The sequence below is a fragment of the Perissodus microlepis genome, chromosome 13, assembly GCF_051167445.1.
Source record: "Perissodus microlepis isolate ML-2025 ecotype Zambia chromosome 13, ASM5116744v1, whole genome shotgun sequence".
Taxonomy (NCBI): Eukaryota; Metazoa; Chordata; class Actinopteri; order Cichliformes; family Cichlidae; genus Perissodus; species Perissodus microlepis.
In genome coordinates, this window is record NC_140473.1 from 15,142,341 (window position 1) to 15,164,897 (window position 22,557).

A 22,557-nucleotide genomic window follows, 5' to 3' on the forward strand; every position below is an offset into this window, starting at 1 on the left:
TTGATTGCTCCTCCAGAGACGCTCTCAACCTTTAGTTAAATTTCTGCAGAGTGCAGACAATGAAAGTTAATCTATACTCAATCTTACGTTGCTCTTTGGTTTTTGGAGCATGCACCCTGATCAGAATGGGACACAAAAAAAAGCAAACGAGAAAGAAACAGCTTCACTAGTTAGCAGTTGGACAGCCTGCAGCTTGTTTACAGTTCAGCAGCTTCAACTTTCAGCAGCCTCATTCAAATGCATGACTACCCAAATCTAATCAAATTGCTTTTGATCCGATTGAATCTGACTTTTGTTCCACAAATGAGTCTCGGTTCAGAAGACAGTGAAGACGTGCTGAGGAGAAGTGGAAACCTAACAGGAAAAGGGGTCTAATGAGATCACTCCCTCCCTTTCCTGAAACACATGCCCTTTGGTGGGCTGTCCCCCAACACTGCAAAAACTGCATGGTAAGACTTATGCAAGGCCTTCTCTTTTGTGAGAAACCCATCTGCACGACATGTTGAACTTTAGACACGTGAGTGTGGAGGAGTGTCTTTGTGCTGGTGCAAAGCTCGATGCTCAATGACTTTGCTAAATCTGTTGGATGTTCTCAGTGGCTCATTAGGAGAGCTGTAGTAGACTTTTTGAAGACACTGTTATCCAACTAAAGAACGTGTGCCGAAAAAGAAAGAAATCAGCATTCGGGACATGACTATCAGTTCTTCTATTCTTTACACCAATCCAGTATAAGTGTCTTTTCTCTGCAGAGGGAATAAGCAACTTTTTCTTTCAGCTTAAAAGCCTCATGGATCAAAGTCCTTCACATCCACATCCTGTAATTGTCAGTGGAGTGTGGGCGGACAGAGGAGAAAGCAGCAGTATTTGAGTCAAACGCGGCAGTAGCGGAGAAGAGGGTGAGAGGAGTCGGGTTGTCCGGTCAGCTGAGGTCGACTGAAGCCATCACTGTAAAGCATGTGTGCGGCAGCTCTGGAGGAGTACTGTGGGTCCATTTTTTGGGTGAGTTTAACAAACAGAAATAACTAAGAAGTAAAAAAGTAACTTTGAAGAATTGAGGAAAACTTGAAGAATTTAGGTAAATTGATTCACTGTGGCCTCCAGTGTTTTTAGCTTCTTGAGATTAAAAAACACTCAATAAGCTGATGCAAACACATATGTTTAGTAACCTACAAAGTAAATTGTCTGGAAAATAAGTTGAGAATTGCAAAAGATAGACACAATATCTTAAAACATCATGCCAGAAACCTGCTGATGTCATAGTGTAGCCAGATGTTTGAAGTCCTTTCTGTGCTTCTTTCTATGCTACTGTATGACAAGAGAGAAAATCTAACCTATTTGAGACAGATTAAAAGGCAGCATACATTGAAGACTTTGTCAGAAAGATTACACAATAATGAATAGCTGTTCATTGTTATCATTATAGAAGGTCATGCTTCCTATGAAAAATAGGAAGCATGAAGTGGATTTTCCAAGAATACAGAAAAATAGATGATTAAGTTTTATACAGAATTTTATCATAAGCAGCATCAGCATTTCCTCCCCTTTACCAGAGATGGGCAGTAACGCGTTACTTGTATTTGATGCAAGTAACGCGTTACTGTAATCTGATTACTTTTTTCAAGTAACGAGTAAAGTAAGGGATTACTATTGCAAAAACGGTAATTAGATTACCGTTACTTTCCCGTAGGAACGCTGCGTTACTGCGTTACTAAAACCGTGATTTTCTTTTTGCGAGAATGTCTCATGACAGTGACGTAAGCGAGTGCGACGTTAGTGACAACAGCTGTGTGCAGATCAACAATGGATCATATATCGAGTGCGGGAGAGAGTATGAGCGTGCAGCGTTTAAAGCGTGGAAGTACTGACCTTACTTTGAGTTTGATTCCATAAAAAGTGACAAAAACATTAGTGTCCGTTGTGCGTGGGAAGAAAACTTCTTTTTACACCGAAAAAAAACCCTAAACAAGCTCCGAGTGCGCAACGACGTAATGGGAAATTCACAGAGAAACTCGCGGATTCTTCCACTGACTGCTGCGGCACACCTGCACCAGGGTAAACCTCCGCCTACCCTACTCCTGCTTTACAGGTGAAAATAGAGCAACAGGACCGCTATTTATTTACTTTCTGCTGTGTTTTACTTGCATCTATTTGAAAGACTGAGTGTAAACACAAAAAATATTTTATTTTATGTGCTGGAATGTGCAGAAAATAGGTTTAAATGTTAAACTAATTTCTTCAAGTCAGAGAATGGTGCATATAATTTAATTTTTGCTTGATGCATAAAGTTAAAAGATTAAAACGGATAAAACAAGTTTAAAAAAAAGAGACTTTTCCATTTGATTACATTTTGTATGATGGATTATGTAGAAAAAGTAGAATTGGGTTGACAGATCTATCGCTTTATCATCTATTCAGGTTGTAAATCGTGTTTTTAAAAAGTAAATAAGTAACTAAGTAATTAATTACTTTTGAAAATAAGTAATCAGTAAAGTAACGGGATTACTTTTTTGGGGAAGTAATCAGTAATTAGTTACTGATTACTTTTTTCAAGTAACTTGACCAACACTGCCCTTTACACATAGTAAATATGTGACAGGCCAGTAATCACTAGGACATGACGTAACCTGTGACTCGGCCACAGCTTTAATTCTGTGTTATTATAGATTTTTAAATAAAAACACTTGTTAAAGTACATTCAGATATGTGTCGCTTCAGTCACATGATGTTTGCTTCAAAAGACAAGTTAGTTAATACAGTAATACATTAGCCATTAAAAGAGTTATTATGTATCGCTATTAGCCACCTTCAAAAAGAAAACACAAAACGGTAAGGATTGCTGCTTTTTTCACATAAGCTACCATGTTATACTTCTAGTTTGAACTGTTTGGTCTGACAATAGTTAAAACTCGAACCATTTCTAGACTTTTTCAAAAATAATTTTACACATTAAACTTTTTAATCTGTGATAAACGGAGTCTGTGCCTGTGGTTTAATATTGGTGGGAGATTGATGAGATTTGCCAGCAGGATTTTGTGACGCATGTGTGTTTGTTTGTATGTGCCCTTCAGAATGCTTCATATCTGGAGCGACCAGACCCAGACCTCCCAGTATGTGTGGAACAGACAGTTCTTGTCTGGATACCTCTGGGCTTCCTGTGGCTCTTTGCCCCGTGGCACCTGGTGCCTCTCTTTAGAAGGCCAAAAGTAAACACAAAGCACCTGTCCAAGCTTTACATCTGCAAACAGGTAAGAAATACTCTCTGATAAAGATATCCCATCAGAAACACAAATGCTTAATTTTATAACTCAGCTGCCTGTTTTTTGGTTTCAAATGTTTACACCACGCATCTGCAATCTGGACCTTAACATGGAAAAATTGTCTTTTCTGTCGACATTTTAAACACTTTTTTTCAGAATGTGAATGTAAGATAAGGTTCAGCAGTTAAAGTTTATACATCATTTTGTACAAACACATGCAAGGAAAATTCTCCTATAAGGTTTGTGAGTTTATTATAAATGCATGTACTGTGTATGTGCTGTTCTTTCATGGAAAGGCCAAGAGATCCACACCAGAAGAACAAAGAGATGTGTCATTCCTGCACTCTGTAATTTCAGCAGAAAGGCAGGCATCTGTTATCAGTTCTCCAAAACCTTGAAGGGAAGAACTCAGTTTGTTTTCCCATGAAAACATAAAAACACAGTACTGGTTAAAATCTATGAAAAGGCATTTTTAATAGAATAACATGATTTATTCTCCTGTCTGGTCTGTGTTTTCTTCCTTCAGCTTGTGGCGTCCCTGTTGTTCCTGACGGCCATAGCACACCTGGGAGTCACATTAGGAGAAGATTTTGGTCCAAACAGTGACCAATCTTCAAAAAATGCTGGTGTATACTACGCAAATCCAGTTTTATTTGCAGTCACATGGGTAAATAGAGCAACCTTTATATTTATTTATTTAAATTTGAAAGGATTTGTTTTTTTATGTTCTGATGTGTCTTCTTTGTTAGATCCTTGTCCTGCTTTGCCATGAAGGATTAAGACGGGAAGGAGCAATAGACTCTGCCTCTATTTTCCTCTTCTGGTTGCTCCTTGTATTGTGTGACATCTTTCCTTTCCAGACCCTCTTACGAGAGGCTCTCAGACTGGTATGAGTGAAGACATTTGATCAAGTTGGATTAAAGTCGAAGACAAATAGTAGATTTACTCAGACATGGTGCAATAACTTGATATGATTGACTTTTAGCTCTCCATGTGTTGCATAACACACCATTTTCATTTTTCTTTAGGACCCTTTAAAGTATTTCTTTCTCTCATTTTTGGTATTTAGGGCGAGGTCCGTGATGTCCCACGTTTCAGCCTTTTCTACATTTCTTTTGGGCTTGAACTGATTTCATTAGTTCTTTCTACTGTGGCTGATATTCCCCCAGAAGCTAAAGACTTTATAAAAAAGGTACCCTTTATTTGTTGTTCATTTTTGTTTGTTTGTTTTCAAAGGATTAAGTTCATAAGCATATATTAACGTCCTAAGACCTGAACTCTTTCATGGCACACATTTTCAGTTGTTCTTTGCTATTTGGGCTGATTGGGACTTGATGAATGTAAAAACAAAGAATTACCAGATTTTTTTTACTTGGTTTCTGAGAGCAAAATTTAGTATTTTAGTCTAGACAACCCAAAATGTGATGTCCACATATGTGGAAGCCAGGCCCTAGGAGGTTAAATATGATATGATATGATATGATATTGCACTTTTTTTAATCCACAGAATCCTGAAGCAGGTGCACCATTTTTGAGCAGAATCACATTCAACTGGTTAAACAGGTAAAATTAAGGTCACTATAGTAGGAATCTTAACAAGCACCTACATATGTGCTCCATGTCTTCAAAGTTCTCATTGTTTTTACAGTATGGTCTTAAAAGGCTACAAACAACCTCTGGTTCAGGAGGACATGTGGGATCTGAATGAGAGTGATAGCACTGCTTTCATCAATGAGCGTTTCCAGCATTTCATGAAGCCTGAGCTGGATGCAGCTAGGGTCCGCTTCCAGAACAAGATGAAAAATAAATCAGCTAAAACCAGAGACAGTGCCCAGGAAGACCCACAGCAAAATGGGCTTTCCAGTGGTCTGGGGAAAGGAGTCAGTCAGGATGTACTAATGATGGTGAGAGCATTCAAACACTTCCACACACATGTACACTATATTGAGCTACAGTCCAAACACATTTCATTAACACCACTAATCAACATCACTATGTTTTTTTCTGAATAAATCTCATCAACTGTGCTTAAACAATCTGTTCCTTTAGGAGGAAAGGGGGAAGAAGGAAGATGAAAAGAAGAAAAAGAAAAAGGACAAAAAGAAGGAGGAAGAGAACTATCCCAGTTCATGGCTCATTGCCACCCTTTACAAGACCTTTAAATGGATGCTGATTGAATCTGCCTTCTTTAAACTTGTGCAAGATGTGTTAACCTTTGTCAGTCCTCAGCTCCTTAAGTGAGTAAAGCATTGCAAAATATTACAGAATCAAAAGTACAGAAACACATAAGAACAGTGTTACTTCTGTTGCCCATGTAAACATTTTTAAAAATCCATTTAGCTGTCCTTGAAGGTTTTTAAAATCAACATTGTCAAAGCCTTTGGGTTAACTATTCACTATTTATTGATCAGTTTATACAACTGATAACAGGAGTGCCTGAATGGAAAGAGAAAATTGCTAAATAAGTGTTAAAAAGGAAGCAGGAAAAAAGTGAAGGACACATAGTAGAAAGTGTTGAGATGCTATATCCATACGTTTTCTTTTTTTCCCCTAGATTGATGGTCTCCTTCACTCAGGACAAATCCAGATATACCTGGGAGGGTTATTTGTATGCAGTGTTGCTGATGGTGGTGGCTCTGCTGCAGTCTCTGACCCTGCAACAGTATTTCCAGCGCTGCTTTGTGTTGGGCATGAGGGTTCGCACTGCACTTATGGCTGCTGTGTACAAAAAGGTAAAACAAACGGGATTGATAGAATGACTTTTGTTTGACTTTGGTGTAAAAAAAATCAAAGACTACGTAATATAAATTACTTTAACATATCAGAAGTCATAAATTACCAGTCATTGCTTTCTGCTTAAGTTAATTGTCAAATGCTTTAGTTAAAAATCGCTTTTATCAGCACATGAGTACATACTTATCACTTACAGGATAAATCTGTCTGCTCTGCCTGTAATATTTTCACTAATGATCTGATTGATTAACTCTACGAGTTCAAAAATCATTTTTGGCAACAACCCTCACCTTAATTGTGACGAATTATGACGCAATTAGAATATATATTTAATATATATATTTATATTTTATTACATTTTTCTTGCAATTCTTATATACCAGGAAATGAAGAAAATACTCTTTCTAACATTGCCAAAAACTTCATGTACCTGCCACTTTTTGGCTGATATGCTTTTTTTTATTCCTTTTCTAAGGCATTAGCGGTGTCCAATGACACTCGTAAGGAGTCAACAGTAGGGGAAACGGTGAACCTGATGTCAGCAGATGCCCAGCGCTTCAATGATGTGACCAACTTTATCCACCTGCTGTGGTCCTGCCCTCTGCAGATCGTCATATCCATTGTTTTCCTGTGGCTGGAGTTAGGGCCTTCTGTGTTGGCAGGACTGGGAGTCATGGTGTTAATGGTTCCAATCAATGGATTTCTGGCAACCAAGGCCAGAAAACTCCAGGTTAGCAGAGCTGCCAAATCATTTCTGTGTACAATCAATAGGTTTCTGAACAATGACACACATTTTTGTAGGTTTGACTTTCAGGTTTAAGTCAAGAGGCTTAACAAAATTATTGCATGCATTACAAGAATCTTTTTTCAGTCCCCATTTTTTTAGAGGCCCAAAGTAAGTATAGTAGTATCAAAATGATACTTCAATAAGCAGAGCTCATTGGAAGGAACTCAACATGATTCATTGATATATAGGATTTCATTAAGCTATTCAGCGATTAGAATCTGAGAGTCCATCACAGAAGAACGGAAACCCAGTGGTAATAGGAATTAGGGCCGGACCCACCGGGGTCTAGAAGCTGTTGGTAGAGATGAAGATGGAGGCTTGGATGGAACCCAAGTAATAGAGGTGTTGAAAGATGATTGGACTAGACCAGTGATGTCAGCAATGAGCTGGACAGTGTGAGAAAGTAGAAGTGATGTAAAGCTTTGATTAGCCACCAAACACCTGGGAAGCAGATAGACGTGTGACTAAAAATGTTCCTTAATAAACTTCCATATAAACTTCATTTGTTTTTCCTTGGGTAGGAAAAAAACGTCACTTAGAGTCTACCGTTAAGAGGGTTTACAAAAAACGGCAAATCAAATGAAGAAGTAGAGAAACAGAAATCAGCCAAACATGATGGAGACAATGGCATAGGCATGCATAGCTGCCAGTGGGACTGGATTGCTACTGTTTATTGATGATGTGACTGGTCATGAAAGTAGCATGATGAACTGTTAGGTATACAGGGCTATTCTAAGTGCTAAATTCTCAGAAACCGAATGACTGACACTGGTTCAGTTCAAATGGGTAATGATCCAAAGCATATCAAGAATTTCTAAAGACAAAGTAATGGGATATTCTTCAATGGCTGAGTTAGTCAACTGCTGTCAGAACATGCTATTCATCTACTGAAGACAAAGCTGAAGGCAGAAAGACTCTCAAACAGTGAGAAACTGAAGATGGCTCAGGCCTGGCAGACAATCTCAAGGGAGGAAATAAAGCATTTGGTGATGTCCATGGGTTATAGACTTTAGCGTCCGTGGACTAAAGAAATGATTGTCCATTTATTTAAAACAGTCCTTATATTTGAAATTGTGTTTACTTTGAGTTACAATAAATATCAATGGCTTTAATTTCCAAACACTTAATGATTAATTTGTTTAATGTTTTAATTAAGGTTGAAAGTCTGCATTATTAATGTTAATTTTCTGTATTGCCTGTTTAAAGAGCTACATTGTGTCTCTTTTCAGATAGAGATCATGAAGTTTAAAGATAAGAGAATGAAAATCATGAATGAACTTCTAAATGGGGTCAAGGTGAGCTCCCTTATTCAGTGTATCTATGGTGTATGTAGATGCCTTCTTTACATGTAAGGCTTTGATGCTTCATGAAACTGCATTCAGTAACTTGGACCATAAGTACTTCCTTCTGCCTCACTGCCTCCTCCCTGTCTTTTTCTTTTGTCTCCCACCAGATTCTGAAGCTGTATGCTTGGGAGCCATCCTTCCAGAAGCAGGTGGAAGACATTAGAGGGGAAGAACTAAAAGTCATGAAGAAGTTTGCCTACCTGACATCCGTGTCTACCTTTATCTTCACCTCTGCTCCAGCTCTGGTGAGTTCTGTGAAGGGATGTCATTGTAGAGACTAGATTCCAATGGTAAACAAACTTTTTTCTTAAACTGTCTGTACTTGCAGGTTTCTCTGGCCACATTTGCAGTATTTGTTAGTGTGAGCAAGGATAATGTGTTAACTGCTGAGAAAGCTTTTACTTCCATCTCTCTCTTCAACATCCTCCGATTTCCTCTTGCCATGCTGCCCATGCTCATTGCTTCCATTGTGCAAGTAAGTGAACAGAACTAGATGAGACACATGTATCAACCATCACATGTAAAATCAAACTTAACCTGTTCTTTGAATTTTCAGACAGCAGTGTCTAAGAAGCGCCTGGAGAAGTTTCTGGCAGGGGAAGACATCGACAGTGACATTGTGCGCCAAGACCCCAGTTTCAGTATGTTCACCATTAGAATTTGCACTTGTTCTACAGCTGAAGATTGAAGCTTAGTCACAGTTTTTACATGTGCAGATCATCTGTTAAGCTCTGTCTTGGTCTGTGTTCATTTTTTAGATACTGCTGTGAGCGTATGTGATGGTTCCTTTGCTTGGGAAAAAGATGCAAAGCCTCTGCTGAAAGAGTATGTCTGTGTTGGTCATCACAATTTACTAGTTAACTTAATTAACTGTGAGATGTTGCTTCAGGCACTTTTTAAAAGTTTTTCCTGTCTGGCTAAATTCAAACTCAGGATATGTTTAAAAGTTCACACAAATTTTCGTTTTCAACATATGAAACATCATCTGTGTCCTAGTTTAAATTAAATGTAGGGTTTAAATGATTTGCAAATCCCTGCGTGCTTTTTTTATCCAAATGGTACACTATGTTCCACACATTTATGAAACACAGTTGTATTTTTCCTACTGTTTTTACAGTAATGGCCATATTTATTATGTGTGTCCAGTGTGAATTTGGACATTGAGCCTGGTCGGTTGGTTGCCGTAGTGGGAGCTGTTGGGTCAGGAAAGTCGTCTCTTATGTCAGCCCTCCTTGGAGAGATGCACAGTACCAAAGGTTTTATCAACATTAGGGTAATGCCTTTTTTTCCATTTGTATCTGACAGTGTGCGTTAAAAAAAATCTTTTATTTCAATTATTTTCTTTAGTGTATCAAATGAAGAGCCTTTTCTTATTTCTCATCAAAACTGATTTCATCGGGAGATTATTATTGTTTATTTAAAGTTTTTATTTGTTTTTTAAATGTAAAGAACATTATTCTTGATTCAATGATTTTCTGGGTTTATTTGATGAGTAAAAGTATGGAATTGCCATAAACAGAAGTCAGTAAAGTCAACTGGAAACAGAATACAATAAAGAGCAAAAGACTTTATTGAAGAGAGCAAAGATATTTAAAAAAAAAAAAAGGCAGAACATACATTATTAAAATGTACAGACTCTAAGATTTCAAGGAAATGTGTTCTAAACCATCAGTTCTTAGGATGTTTTTAAATCTTTAAAAGGTTGAGAAATGTAATAACAGTTCCTTGTATGTCTCCTTCTTACACAAGTATCTTTAGTTCAGGTATTTTTTCCTCCTAGCCAGTGTAACATTTGTTCTGGATGAAAAACTGCACAAATGGCAAAATTTCTATGGCAAAATAAAAGGTTGGTTAGACATCAGCAATTGAGTTTCACTGTATTTCTTTCCAGGGTTCTCTTGCTTTTGTGCCACAGCAAGCCTGGATTCAAAATGCCACTTTGAAGGATAATATCTTGTTTGGATCTCCTCATGAGGAAGAGAGGTTCAAAAAAGTCATACAGGCCTGTGCTCTTGCCCCAGACCTTGAGCTGCTGCCTGGAGGAGACCTCACTGAAATTGGAGAGAAGGTGAGTTGCACTTTGAATTATTCAAGTTTTAGGTTACACAAATATTTTATCTTTATAAAGATTATGTATATGGTTTTTATTGTTTGTAAAATATTTATTGGTGATATTTTCAGAAATAAAAAAAAATCACATTTACAATGTAGATGTCTGAAAAACTCATGTATCAAATATGATACACCTGGCATTACAGGGTTAATGCTATATTGAAATGTTGTTCTTGTGCTGAAGGAAAAGCTTCTTTGCATTAAAAAGAAGCTCTGTGTGGGTTTTTTAACCTATTTTTGCCTCTGCTTTCCTTCTCTTTTCCCCTCCTTTCTTCTCTTCTCAGGGTATCAACCTCTCAGGGGGTCAGAAGCAACGTGTGAGCTTAGCCAGAGCGACCTACAGTCAGGCTGATATTTATCTATTAGATGACCCTTTGTCTGCTGTGGACTCTCATGTAGGAAAGCATCTCTTTGAAAAGGTTATTGGACCCAGTGGAATACTTAAAGACAAGGTTTGTGCTTGACTGCTTGTATTGTGATCAACATTAAATATTTCACTTTAAAATAGCTATTATTTGGAAACCGGGCATGTCATTTGTAATGGTAAAAACTTTTTAACCAAAAGTTGCCGTGTTCATTCCTTTGGTTTGTTCCTATATAAAATTTTGTTTTGTAGGCTCACCAGTCAACTCTGTCTGTGAAGGTTCTCAGTCAACCAGGTCATCGCAGTCTAAGGAGCTTGGAAAGAAAAGCGTCTGGACTTCTTTAAGTTGCTTGAAGGCGTTTCACCTCTCATCCAAGAAGCTTCTTCAGGTTCATCCCAAAGACAAAACTCCAAAACACAAACTTAACAATGTAGTACATGCTGTACAGTGTAGCGAGGAGTGCCCAGACCTCTACATTGGAGAAACCAAACAGCCACTTCATAAACGCATGGCACAGCATAGAAGGGCCACCTCCACAGGACAATCCTCAGCAGTCCATCTGCATCTAAAGGACAAAGGTCACTCTTTCGAGGATGCCAATGTTCACATTTTGGGCAGAGAGGACAGATGGTTTGAAAGAGGAGTGAAAGAAGCCATCTATGTCCACTGTGAGCGACCATCTTTGAACCAAGGCGGTGGTTTACGACACCAACTGTCTGCCTTCTATAATCCAGCTCTGAGACCCTTCCCAGATGCCTTAATGCCCACTCATATCCTGGGCCATTTGACCTCAGGAAATCACATGATAGGGTGGGGCGAGGTTTTACAGCCTGTTTATCCGAAACCTTGGCTGATTGTGACCTAAACCCGTTTTTATGCCTTGGCTCATGTGTTTAGGTAGAGGATCATCAAGGGGTCCTTTGTCCCTCTTTGGAGGGAAACTCCCACAGGGCTTAAATCTGGGACTCACCACCATTTGACCCTAGAACTGAAGAAGCTTCTCGGATGAGAGGTGAAACGTCTTCAAGCAACTTAAAGAAGTCCAGACGTTTTTCTTTCCAAGCTCCTTAGACTATGATAGAAAATATCACAAAAGTTTGATAACTTTTTAAATGATTTTAAACGATTAAACCAACTGTTGTGAATTCAATCTATGAACTGCAATTTGTTTTCTTTCAGTTTAAAATAGTGTATTTGTGAATTTTTTTTACATATGCACTATTTTATAATTTTTCTAAAATACCATTTGATAAAAAAGTTTGGATGTTTTGTTACATTTTTTTTAAATATTGTTGGGTGTAACTAAACTGAACTTAAACTGATTCAACTGAATTTAGGTATATTTATTCTTATATTAATAACTATCTCATTCAACATATTTATTAATGCCTACTTTAAATTTAATTAATATGCTTTATTACTACTTCTGTGACACCTTTATATGATAGCTGATACAATACAGTACATATGAATATTTTTATTTATTTGGCTTAAGTAATTTGCGATTTCAAACTTCAGTCTCATATATCTCTGACCATACAGACTCGTATCCTGGTGACTCATGGCATAAGCTTCCTGCCTTTCGTGGATGAAATAGTGGTTTTGGAGAATGGAGTCATTTCTGAAGTTGGATCCTATGAAAACCTTCGTGCCAGTGGAGGAGCTTTTTCAAAGTTTCTCGACACATATGCCACTGAGCAGAACAATCAGAGAAATTCAGAAACAGGTGATTACAACCTTTTCTTAGTATATTAGGAATATAATCTGCACACATTGCTTGTTTTGTTAGTTTTACAACCAAAACCTATGCTAAAATTATACATCACAAATATGAATTAATTAATTACATTTCTTTTCTCATCTTTTAAGGATACTTTGTGTTGATGTTGTTCACATATTGACCCAAATACCATAAATTACTGCCACATATGTGAAACACCATGTATATTGTTAATTTAGGTGAGAGCCAGGACGCAGAAGACTTTGAGCTCATCCCAGGTGGAGACGATGCCCAACCTGACGGTGCTTTGGAGGACACTGTATCACTTACACTTAAGCGAGAAAACAGCATCCGCCGCAGCCAGCGCAATGGCAGGTTCGAGCTTGTTAAAGTTGTAGATTAAACCAGGGAAACAGCTTGTCTCAAATAGCATCTTTAGCAGAATGTGCAACACATATGGACAATATATAATAATTTAATCATGTTTTACCAGATCATTTTTCTCACCTTTTTTAGTGTCAGATTAAGAAGAAATACTTCTGTAAAAAAATCTGAAAATGCTGATGAACCAAAGAAAGGCCAGAAGCTTATAGAGAAGGAAACTATGGAAACAGGACAGGTAACACAATGTTTTTCTACAAATAGCACAAGATTACAACAAATGATAGCCTGTTTCCTGAGTGCCGTCTCGCGCTGATTTCCAGGTGAAGCTTGGAGTGTTCCTGCAGTACCTGCGAGCCATGGGCTGGGGATATTCTGCCATGGTTTTCGTGATTTACTTCATCCAAAATGCTGCTTTCATCGGTCAGAATTTGTGGCTGAGTGACTGGACCGGTGATTCTGTGGAGTACTACAACATGACATACCCTTCCTGGAAGAGGGACACAAGGGTGGGAGTGTTCGGAGCTCTTGGAGTGGCTCAGGGTAACTGAACACTGAATCCTTTTCTATTTGCAAATATTTTCATGTAAATTAAGTTCAAGGAACTGTATGTCTTGGAGAAAGAAAAATTCCCCACCGTAAAATTTGGGATCATTATTAAATTATTAAATCATTATTATCACGGTTTAGATACAACCTAAACACCCCGTTTTGTATATTTTTATATGTGCTATAGTTTCAGGATCAGGAGGTCATGTTTAAGAACTAGATGGGTATAAATGACTAAATTTGAGTAAATGTTTTGAGAGATTTCTTTAACAGACAACTCAAGACATACATTTTAGAGGTAAAATGATAAAAAGACTTGGATTGCATTGACATACTGTTTGTCCTGATGCAATTTTGTCATTTAGATATAGCAGAGCTTTGCAGACTTACAGTGATCAAGAGTTTTTGGGGCCCATGCTGTCATGTGTCAGTGTGTGGCTGGCAGAGAGCGGACCCGAATTGCAGATACAGAGACAGGACTAATCTCTGAACAGTTTTATTACCGGGAACTCAGGGAGCAAAATACAAAACTACCAAAGCACAAGCTAAACGTGAATCAGACACTTACTGGTTACAAACAACAAGAGCATGCACATAGGAAAAGCTAGTTGATGTTACAAAGACCAGAGGGAGACTCAGACAATAAGTACACAGCAGGGAATCAAGGCTGAGAGGAATCTAAGTGACCCAAGACAGTAAGCAAAACTTAACATAGCGCAAAAGAGACAAGGGACCATTAAAATAAGACAGGAAATATTGCCTGACAGCAAACTATTATAAACTAAGAACATAAACAGGTATACACTATGACCTTGACAAAAACCTGTGAACTATACACAGACCAAACCAAAACACAGAGACAAGACAAGGACAGAAGATGAGATTGAGATAGTTACAGAACTAAGGACTAAGAATATAAATAACAAAACTTGGGAGCTCAAGGGAAATAAGATTAAACTCAAAAGAGAGAATACCATAGGAGAAGAACATAACAATTTCACAAAAAAAAATCAAAATCAAAACCAAAACCATCAAACTTGGCACATGGCCCAAAAATCGAGGATGCTAACACATGCGTAGACAGCCATATTAATTACTACTCTTCAGTCAAACATATAACATGTGACTTCTCACGGGAAGAAGTCCCGTGAGATGAATGAAGCTCAACCACTCAAATTTTGTTTTATTTGATTTTCCCACATACTGATTCTTAATTCTTAAAAACCCATGTCAGTTAGCTTATCATCAGTCTATGGACAATGCAAAGCTTTCAGTAATGTAAGTAATAAGGCAATCAAATCATAGTCAGAGTATTAAAGCTGTGAGTCGTTTGGGTATTCAATTTTAAATCCTGTGGTCTTGTTGCCCCTATCAAAGACTGTTTTTTTCCTACAGCCATGCTATGATCAGTTCAAGTTGCCATGACAACTGTCCCCAGCTTCATTTCTTGATCTCCAATTCTTCTCAAGATATATGATATGTTATTAAGTGGGCTATACAGACCATATGTCTGTTCATTTTCTCATTTAATAATCTAACTCATATAAAGGCTTCAACTTATCTCAGTAACTGCGATACACAAAGAGGATGCCACACCTGAGATTCAGTTTCTCACTAACAGCTGTGTTATTTGAACAGAAAATAAAATAAACTAAATGTCCGGAGGCCTGGCCGAAAGAAACAAAGATGTGGAAGCAACACAATGGGCGAGAGACCTGGAATTTCCGTCTCTAAACTACTCATAGTATAAGAAACTAGAGGAAAATAGGAAAGATGCTAAAAAGCTGCTTGGGCTGGGCGAAGGATAGCAAGAGCCTTTTCCTCTAAATAGAAGCTCAGGGGCGGACGCATCTGAGAAAGTAGGAGTAAGTACATAAGTGAAAAAGGTGAGAGAAGAGCACAGAGGATGAGAGAAGAAAGAGGAAGCAAGCACAAGGGGACAGGACGTAACACATAATTTCTATAGCATGTTCTTGTTCTTTCTTTATTTGTCCTTTAACAGTATTTTTTATACTGCTTAAAGATTTTCTTTCTGTTTGACTGGATATTAAAATAATAAAGAAACATCGTGTCCAGTCGATATGCAACTCATTTTATAACCATTTAAATAGTTAATCTGTTTCTCAATAACATCTTATGCTTATGCTTATCTCATACAATCTTATGCTTACCTTATGCTTGTAGATATACTTGGGTTTTTCCAGTAGACAGTTATTGGGATATTCTGGACTTAAAATATTATTCAATGATGTGTATAAAATTTGCAAATTGCAAATTGTGGTAAAACTTGAAGGCTTGCAGTTCTTCAAGTACTTAAATCATAAAATATCTCATTTCGAATTCAGTGATGTTAAAACCATAAAAGAAAAAGCTAAATTGATGTAGCCCTATTCAACATTTCAGAATAATGCTTGTGCTAACATGGTGCCTAATTTTAGGAACTTTAAGTATTTAGCTAACAGGTAATTAGTGTAAAGAGGGTTTAGAGTGGGTGTCTGTGAGTGTGTTTTTTTTTCTTCAGAATAAAAGAGAACACAGCTACAGTAATTATTCCCTGAAATATTAAAGGCAGGGGTATATTTTCAGCACTTTCCTCAGCAGTAATTAGTGGATCGTGTTAATAGTTTTAAGATGTACAAAGGTAACTGTCTCTGCATAAGACAGACAGACTCGGGTGTACATTGAAATTTTGTACCTCGTCATTTTATTTGTCCCTTTTTTACAAGCTAAACTTTGTCATTAGGAATATTTGATTTTTCAAACTTGGCCCAATCCAGTTAACTTTAGACAGTTAGAATTTGTACAAGTAATTGTTGCAAATGGCATAAAAAGCACACTTGAGTCTTATGTTTAATGTTCCATTCAAAGTGGACTTTTCTTTGTGAAGAGTATAGAATAATTTAGAAACCCTCCTACCTTTACTGCAGGTCTCTTTGTGTTCCTCGGCACACTGCTCCTAGCAAATGCTTCTGTCGATGCATCTCGTATCCTGCATTCAAAACTGCTTAACAACATCCTGCGAGTTCCCATGGTTTTCTTTGACACCACACCTATTGGAAGAGTGGTCAACCGCTTTGCAAAGGTAGCATTTGTATTTCACTTTTTTCACTTTTTAATCATTCCTTTTCTAGATTTCATTGTTTTCTCATCCTGTGGCTTTTATGTTTACAAGTACAAGATGCAATTATTTTTTAATTCCATTTTTCAAAATTAATAGTGGAAGTGGAATGTTCCCCAGTTCTGCTTAAACCTTTGCATACAGTCCTTCCCAAATGCCTCCTCAAGTATACACAAATGTACCCTGGTCTGTCTAGAATTGGTACAGGTGTTAGTAGAAACTAGAGTAAAAAAAAAAAATCAGGATTAGATTATTTTAATGTATTCTGAGTAGCTTGAAAGCAGTGTCATAAGTCATAGTTCAGTTTATATAACAGGGTTTATATCTAACCCGTCTAACAAAAACCAAAGGTCTGGTGTTCTTATCTTGTTTTACCCACCCGCTATGATCGCCATGATGCAGCTCCAGTTGTAAAAACACTTTCATGCTGTGAAAACTTATTTTAAGCTCTTTTACAAAACCTTTGCTTTTAGGATGTCATCCTCTCATCTAGCTCTAGAACCTTCTCTCTTCCAGTGCGCTGAGTAGCCTTTGACCAGTTTGATCTTACTATATTCTATTTATCAACAGAGGTGGCTCACCCACTGCATACTAAGAGCTAAATTCACAAAAAAATTAAATTAGCTTTTGATATATATTTATATACCAACTTTGCCTCAAATTTCAAAGTACACAAAAAAGTTGGTGGATAAACCATTAAAAAAAAACACAAAAAACACCTCCTTTTATTGACATTTGCACCAAGTTCCTCATTTCAGCAGGTATTGTGTTTTGTTGTGTTATTTAACACTTTTTTTGCTCTTATAATTTCACCATTTTTAATATTACTTTTGATCTTTTTACATGCACTTTATTGATAAAAATGTACTTGACTTGTGTTTTAATAAATACTAACTTTCCAACTATTATCCTAAAGGACATTTTTACTATAGATGAGGCCATTCCTAATTCCTTCCGCTCCTGGCTCCTCTGTTTTCTGGGTGTACTGGGGACGCTATTTGTCATCTGCCTGGCAACCCCTTTCTTTGCCATAGTCATCATTCCTTTGGCAGTGATCTACTTCTTTGTACAGGTAAGCCGAAAGAAGAAGAAGATTTGCCTAACTAACTAAGAATAGGAAACTAATGTTGTTTTGTCTTTCTCTCTACACCCAGCGCATTTATGTCGCCACTTCAAGACAGCTGCGGCGACTGGACTCTGTGTCTCGCTCACCAATATACTCTCACTTTGCTGAGACGGTGTCCGGCCTGTCAGTGATAAGAGCCTACAAGCATCAAGAAAGGTTTCTTAAACACAATGAAGTAACTATTGATGAAAACCTCAAAAGCGTCTACCCGTGGATTGTGTCTAACAGGTCAGATATTCAACGGTGTACCTGCAAACACAGAGAAGCATGTGATGTAAATTGCTCATAAAACTGACCCTAACGTTTCACTGTTAGACATTTCACTCACTTGTTTACTCAACAGATGGCTGGCCATACGTCTGGAGTTTGTTGGAAACCTGGTGGTGTTTTTTGCTGCTCTGTTTGCTGTCATTTCCAGAGATTCTATTGGCAGTGGCCTGGTTGGCTTGTCTATATCATATGCCCTTAATGTGAGCCATTAAAACACTCATACCTTTATCATTATTTCATCACTGTTTATGTATTTGGTAATACTAAAATCCAGCAATAATGTAAACACTGACATCTATTCTACACTGTTCTGCAGGTAACCCAGACCCTCAACTGGTTGGTTAGGATGACCTCAGAGCTGGAGACCAATATTGTAGCTGTGGAGAGAGTGAGTGAATATACTGAGCTTGAGAATGAGGTATGTAGAAGATTTTTAATGACAATTCTCTTTATTAGATGAAACTCTACTGTTATCTTAATAAGGCATGAATTTCAAGATTCCATCAGGCTGTTAGTTGATTGTAAGCACCACAATGCAACTGGGATAAAAACATAATAATAATAATAATAATAATAATACAATTTAGTACAATATCGTACACGTACACTGGGCTTTAGCTGCTGATCTTGAGTAGTGACACATTGTTACCTCCGCCAAAGAGGTTATGTGTTTTTGTAGCATTTACATGGTTGCCGTTCTGTCTGTAAACATGACAGCTGGAAAGTTTTGACTGAATTTTGATTAAATTTTGTTGTTTGAGTTTACAGTGGCATCATGTTAACAATCCACTCAAATATGGCTTACGGGCACCAGGGTCTTCAAGGACAACTTAATGATTTATTGGTTGAAAATGGACAAAAAGCCTTAGAATCTTTGGTGTATATGGTCAACATATAATACTACCATATAAACACCACAGCTACTGCCATTGATTGTGCTGACAACATTTAGATATATAGGGAATGAATAATGGGGACTCTAAATATCAAGTTACTCTGGATCTCTTCTTCAAGGTCAAATAATGACAATCTTTTAATAGGCTTATATAACATGCCATATATATTTAAATAAACTATGTTAGAAATTTGACTTTGTTTGTATTGGCAACATTTGTTTTATTATGACATTCATATGTACATTACAATAACAGGTTATAAGTGTTTAAATACGTAGCAATTCAAATACAACTATAATGTTGACATTTTGTTGCTTAATGCATGTTTATGTAGGTTTTTGATATTACTATAATATCTTTGTATGTATATGTGAGTGCTTCAATTTAAGAAAAGATATATTCTAGTGGTTATCTTAGCTAGTCTTGATAACATCTGCATTATTACTTATTTATTCTGTTTGTGTTTGTTGTTACAGGCTGACTGGGTAACTGACACTCGGCCCCCACAGCAGTGGCCAGAGGCAGGAAGAGTGAAATTTGAGAACTACAAAGTGCGTTACAGACCCGAATTGGATTTAGTGCTGCATGGAATCACTTGTGACATTGACAGCACTGAGAAGGTACATGTTTGTTTGTGTGTGTGTGTATCTGAAAGAGAGACAAAGTGAAAGAGAGAGAGCATGCATGTATAAAGTTCATGCAGGATTTATTAATATGTTAATGATTTACAGAGTAACCTCGTAGATCAAATAGATCAAGATATAGAAAACAATATCTAATATGTTTTTCACACGAGATACAGATTCAAATACTATAAAAATTCTTGTTTTTTGCATAGAGGTTGCTTAAATTATAGCTTTGTTTTTTTCCTCTATCACTAGCTTCTAAAATAATAGCGGTTTCTCAAGTGTAGCTTACAGATGGTAGACTTTAAGTTTATTTTTAGTTGAGTTTAGAAAAAAATAATTTGTATTTTTATGTAACTTTGTCCTATAAAGCACTGACATTCTGTACTTTAGTTTTTTTGATGTTTTACAGTCCAGTCTATTAATTAATTACTCAAAAAAAGCCACATAACAAACAGTAATGACAATAATTGATTTTAAACAAACAGTAAGAAATAATGTAAACTGTCAGCTTGTGTCTTTAGTTGTACATCACGCTATACTATAAACAACTGTGATATCCAAATATGCAACTAGCCTATCTTTAGGATAAAATGTCTAATGACATACTGATAATGTGAAGTGAACACAATGTGAACACCCTGAATACAGTGAAGTCAAAGTACACATTAGAAAAGACAGTCTGTATTGCAACAACATATAAAAGAACTAGATATAGCTTCTTATGTTGTGGAATTATCTACAGTCAGCAGAATTGATTATACCATCCATAAAATACCAGCTGCCTTTTTTTCTGTTTTCACATTACATTACTTAAATTGCTAAAAAAAATCTTTTACACACCGAGTACAGACTGAGTATAAATGTTTGTGACTGCATTGTTTAATGCCTTTACCTGTTGTGACAACACTTTATGAAAACTTTTTTCAAATATGTGCCAGCTGTTATTTTGATCTTATGTGTTTTCAACTGTATATACATAACTATTTATACCAATTCCATGTGCAATAACTCAACTGTATATACATAACACTATTTATTACATATTACTTACGGCTTGTATATTGTACATTTTTTATATATATATATATATATATATATATATATGTTTTTCCCTATGTTAATACTGTCCATATGTACATAGCGCTGCAGAACTGTACCCCCCCCCAGCATGTTTACACTGAGTAGGAGATGCTCTGTATCTCATTGTACAACTGTATAGTGACAATAAAGGCATTCTATTCTATTCTATTCTATTCCCTCGCTGCATTCAGATCGGTATTGTCGGTCGCACAGGAGCTGGGAAATCAAGTCTTACCAACTGCCTGTTTAGAATTATTGAAGCTGCTGAAGGTTGCATCCGCATTGATGATGTAGATATCTCTAAAATAGGCCTGCATGACCTGAGAAACAGACTCACGATTATACCACAGGTATGCACATCAATATAGACAATAACCTTGTCAAAGAATTAAGTATATTATTAAAAAAATACACTGGCATTTTTAATCCCATGTGCACAGGATCCCGTTTTGTTCTCGGGGTCACTGAGGATGAATCTGGATCCATTTGACAAGTTCAGCGATGAGGAGATTTGGAGAGCGCTGGAGCTCTCTCATCTAAAGAGCTATGTATCAGGGCTACAGGAAGGATTACAGCATGAAGTGGCAGAGGGGGGAGAAAACCTCAGGTGGGTAATAAAATTAACAATACGGCCTCTGTGGTCATTTGAAAATGATGATGACTTCAAACTCAAACCTAGGGAATGTTGGCACATAAGCTGCAAACTTCTTTAGATGTATACCTTTTCCACACTTCATTAGTCTAAACCTAATGCAATTTTCAAAAACCATGCATGCATAAACTTTCATATACACATGAGTTCCTTGTGTGCTTTGTGCATAAACCCTCTTAAGATATCAATGCTGTAATACAATCTTTCCAGTGTTGGGCAGAGGCAGCTGCTGTGTCTGGCTCGAGCTCTCCTGAGAAAGTCACGTATCCTAATTCTGGATGAAGCCACGGCAGCTGTTGACCTGGAGACAGACAACCTGATTCAGAACACCATCCGCAAAGAGTTCTCAGACTGCACAGTCCTTACCATCGCCCACCGCCTGCACAGTATCATGGACAGCTCTAGGTGAGTTATACCTTTTCCCTTAACATTTTTGGATGAAATTTTTGGAATTCATGACAATGTTTTTTCTCAGTGGGCTACTATTAAATCCTGTGCTTCTTTCCAACAGGGTAATGGTGCTTGATGCTGGAAAAGTAGTGGAATTTGATTCGCCGAGCAACCTGCTTGAAAAGGAAGGTCATTTCTACACCATGGCAAAAGATGCTGGGATAACATTAGAAAGCAACACAAATTTATAATCTCTACTTATACTGTTTTTTTAGGGAAGATTTACGGCCACAATTTTTTATGTATGTGTTTTATTTGTAGGTTACATTGTGAAGACTGGATTTTACTTTTATGTAAAGAAACACTGACATATGTATTGTATTTATAGGGAAAAACATAGGGAAAACATATTGTATATGTAACACATTTTATGTGTGAAAAATAAAATTTATTTCTGAAATCATGCTTAACTGGTTTTAATTAAAAAAAAAACAACTCTTTTTTGACACAATGTTATCAGTTTATGATTGTGCACTTCTTTGTATTTTTATATGACAGCAACATGCAAACATCTTGCCTGTGTAAGATCAGGTTCCCACAAACATGTGTATGAAATATCCAGGAACTAAAAAAATCAAATAATGAAATCAATTAATACTGATCAGGCCTCTGCATCCATTTACATCCATCTATTAAAATTGGCTTTGGAATGGATAAAACAGGCTAATATTAGGCTTTGGGAATGGTCTTCCCAACCCTAACCTCAACCTTACTGAAAATTTGTGGATTACACTTAAAAACTGGGTCTATGCTAGGAAACTCACCGATTTGAACTCTACCAATTCTGTCCAGAAGATGGTCAAATATCCAGCCATAATTACTCCAGAATCTTGTTGACAACAACCAAAAATGTCACTCTGAGGTGTAACTTACAAAGGGACGTTTGACCAAATATTAGTAGACATGTACTCAGTATGTGTGCTGTACAATCATTCCATCCCGGAAAACGATGACTTCAAAGAAATCATTAAAAGCCAAAAAGTAAAAAGGGGGAAAAGTCTTACATAACTGAGACTTATGAGACTGAAGAATTAAGGAAAATTCAAACAAACATATCAGACTAGTAATTTGTCTGGAAGGTATGTT

The 22,557-nt window shown here is 37.0% G+C and overlaps 1 protein-coding gene across 1 annotated transcript; it reads left to right on the plus strand.

The window, feature by feature from the left end:
- Positions 1-53: 53 nt before the first annotated feature.
- abcc2 (ATP binding cassette subfamily C member 2) lies at positions 54-21,871 on the plus strand. Its single transcript, XM_084949610.1, has 32 exons — positions 54-999; positions 3,069-3,245; positions 3,784-3,924; positions 4,007-4,144; positions 4,327-4,449; positions 4,765-4,820; positions 4,906-5,161; positions 5,307-5,494; positions 5,812-5,989; positions 6,466-6,720; positions 8,007-8,072; positions 8,231-8,368; positions 8,452-8,598; positions 8,680-8,764; positions 8,882-8,948; positions 9,270-9,396; positions 10,015-10,191; positions 10,520-10,687; positions 12,143-12,326; positions 12,560-12,695; positions 12,837-12,939; positions 13,025-13,244; positions 16,178-16,332; positions 17,285-17,440; positions 17,523-17,722; positions 17,838-17,964; positions 18,081-18,182; positions 19,137-19,280; positions 20,561-20,719; positions 20,810-20,976; positions 21,232-21,426; positions 21,533-21,871. The coding sequence occupies exons 1-32, from the start codon at positions 955-957 to the stop codon at positions 21,660-21,662; spliced, it is 4,710 nt and encodes a 1,569-aa protein (XP_084805736.1). The 5' UTR covers positions 54-954; the 3' UTR covers positions 21,663-21,871.
- The last annotated feature ends 686 nt before the right edge of the window (positions 21,872-22,557 follow it).

What these genes read in the sequence shown, in the direction of transcription:
- abcc2 (XM_084949610.1), top strand. Translation starts at nt 955, where the DNA reads ATGTGTGCGGCAGCTCTGGAGGAGTACTGTGGGTCCATTTTTTGG. An exon ending in ACATTGACAGCACTGAGAAG is followed by an intron (nt 19,281 to 20,560) that starts GTACATGTTTGT and finishes CGCTGCATTCAG; the next exon opens with ATCGGTATTGTCGGTCGCAC. An exon ending in AGTATCATGGACAGCTCTAG is followed by an intron (nt 21,427 to 21,532) that starts GTGAGTTATACC and finishes TCTTTCCAACAG; the next exon opens with GGTAATGGTGCTTGATGCTG.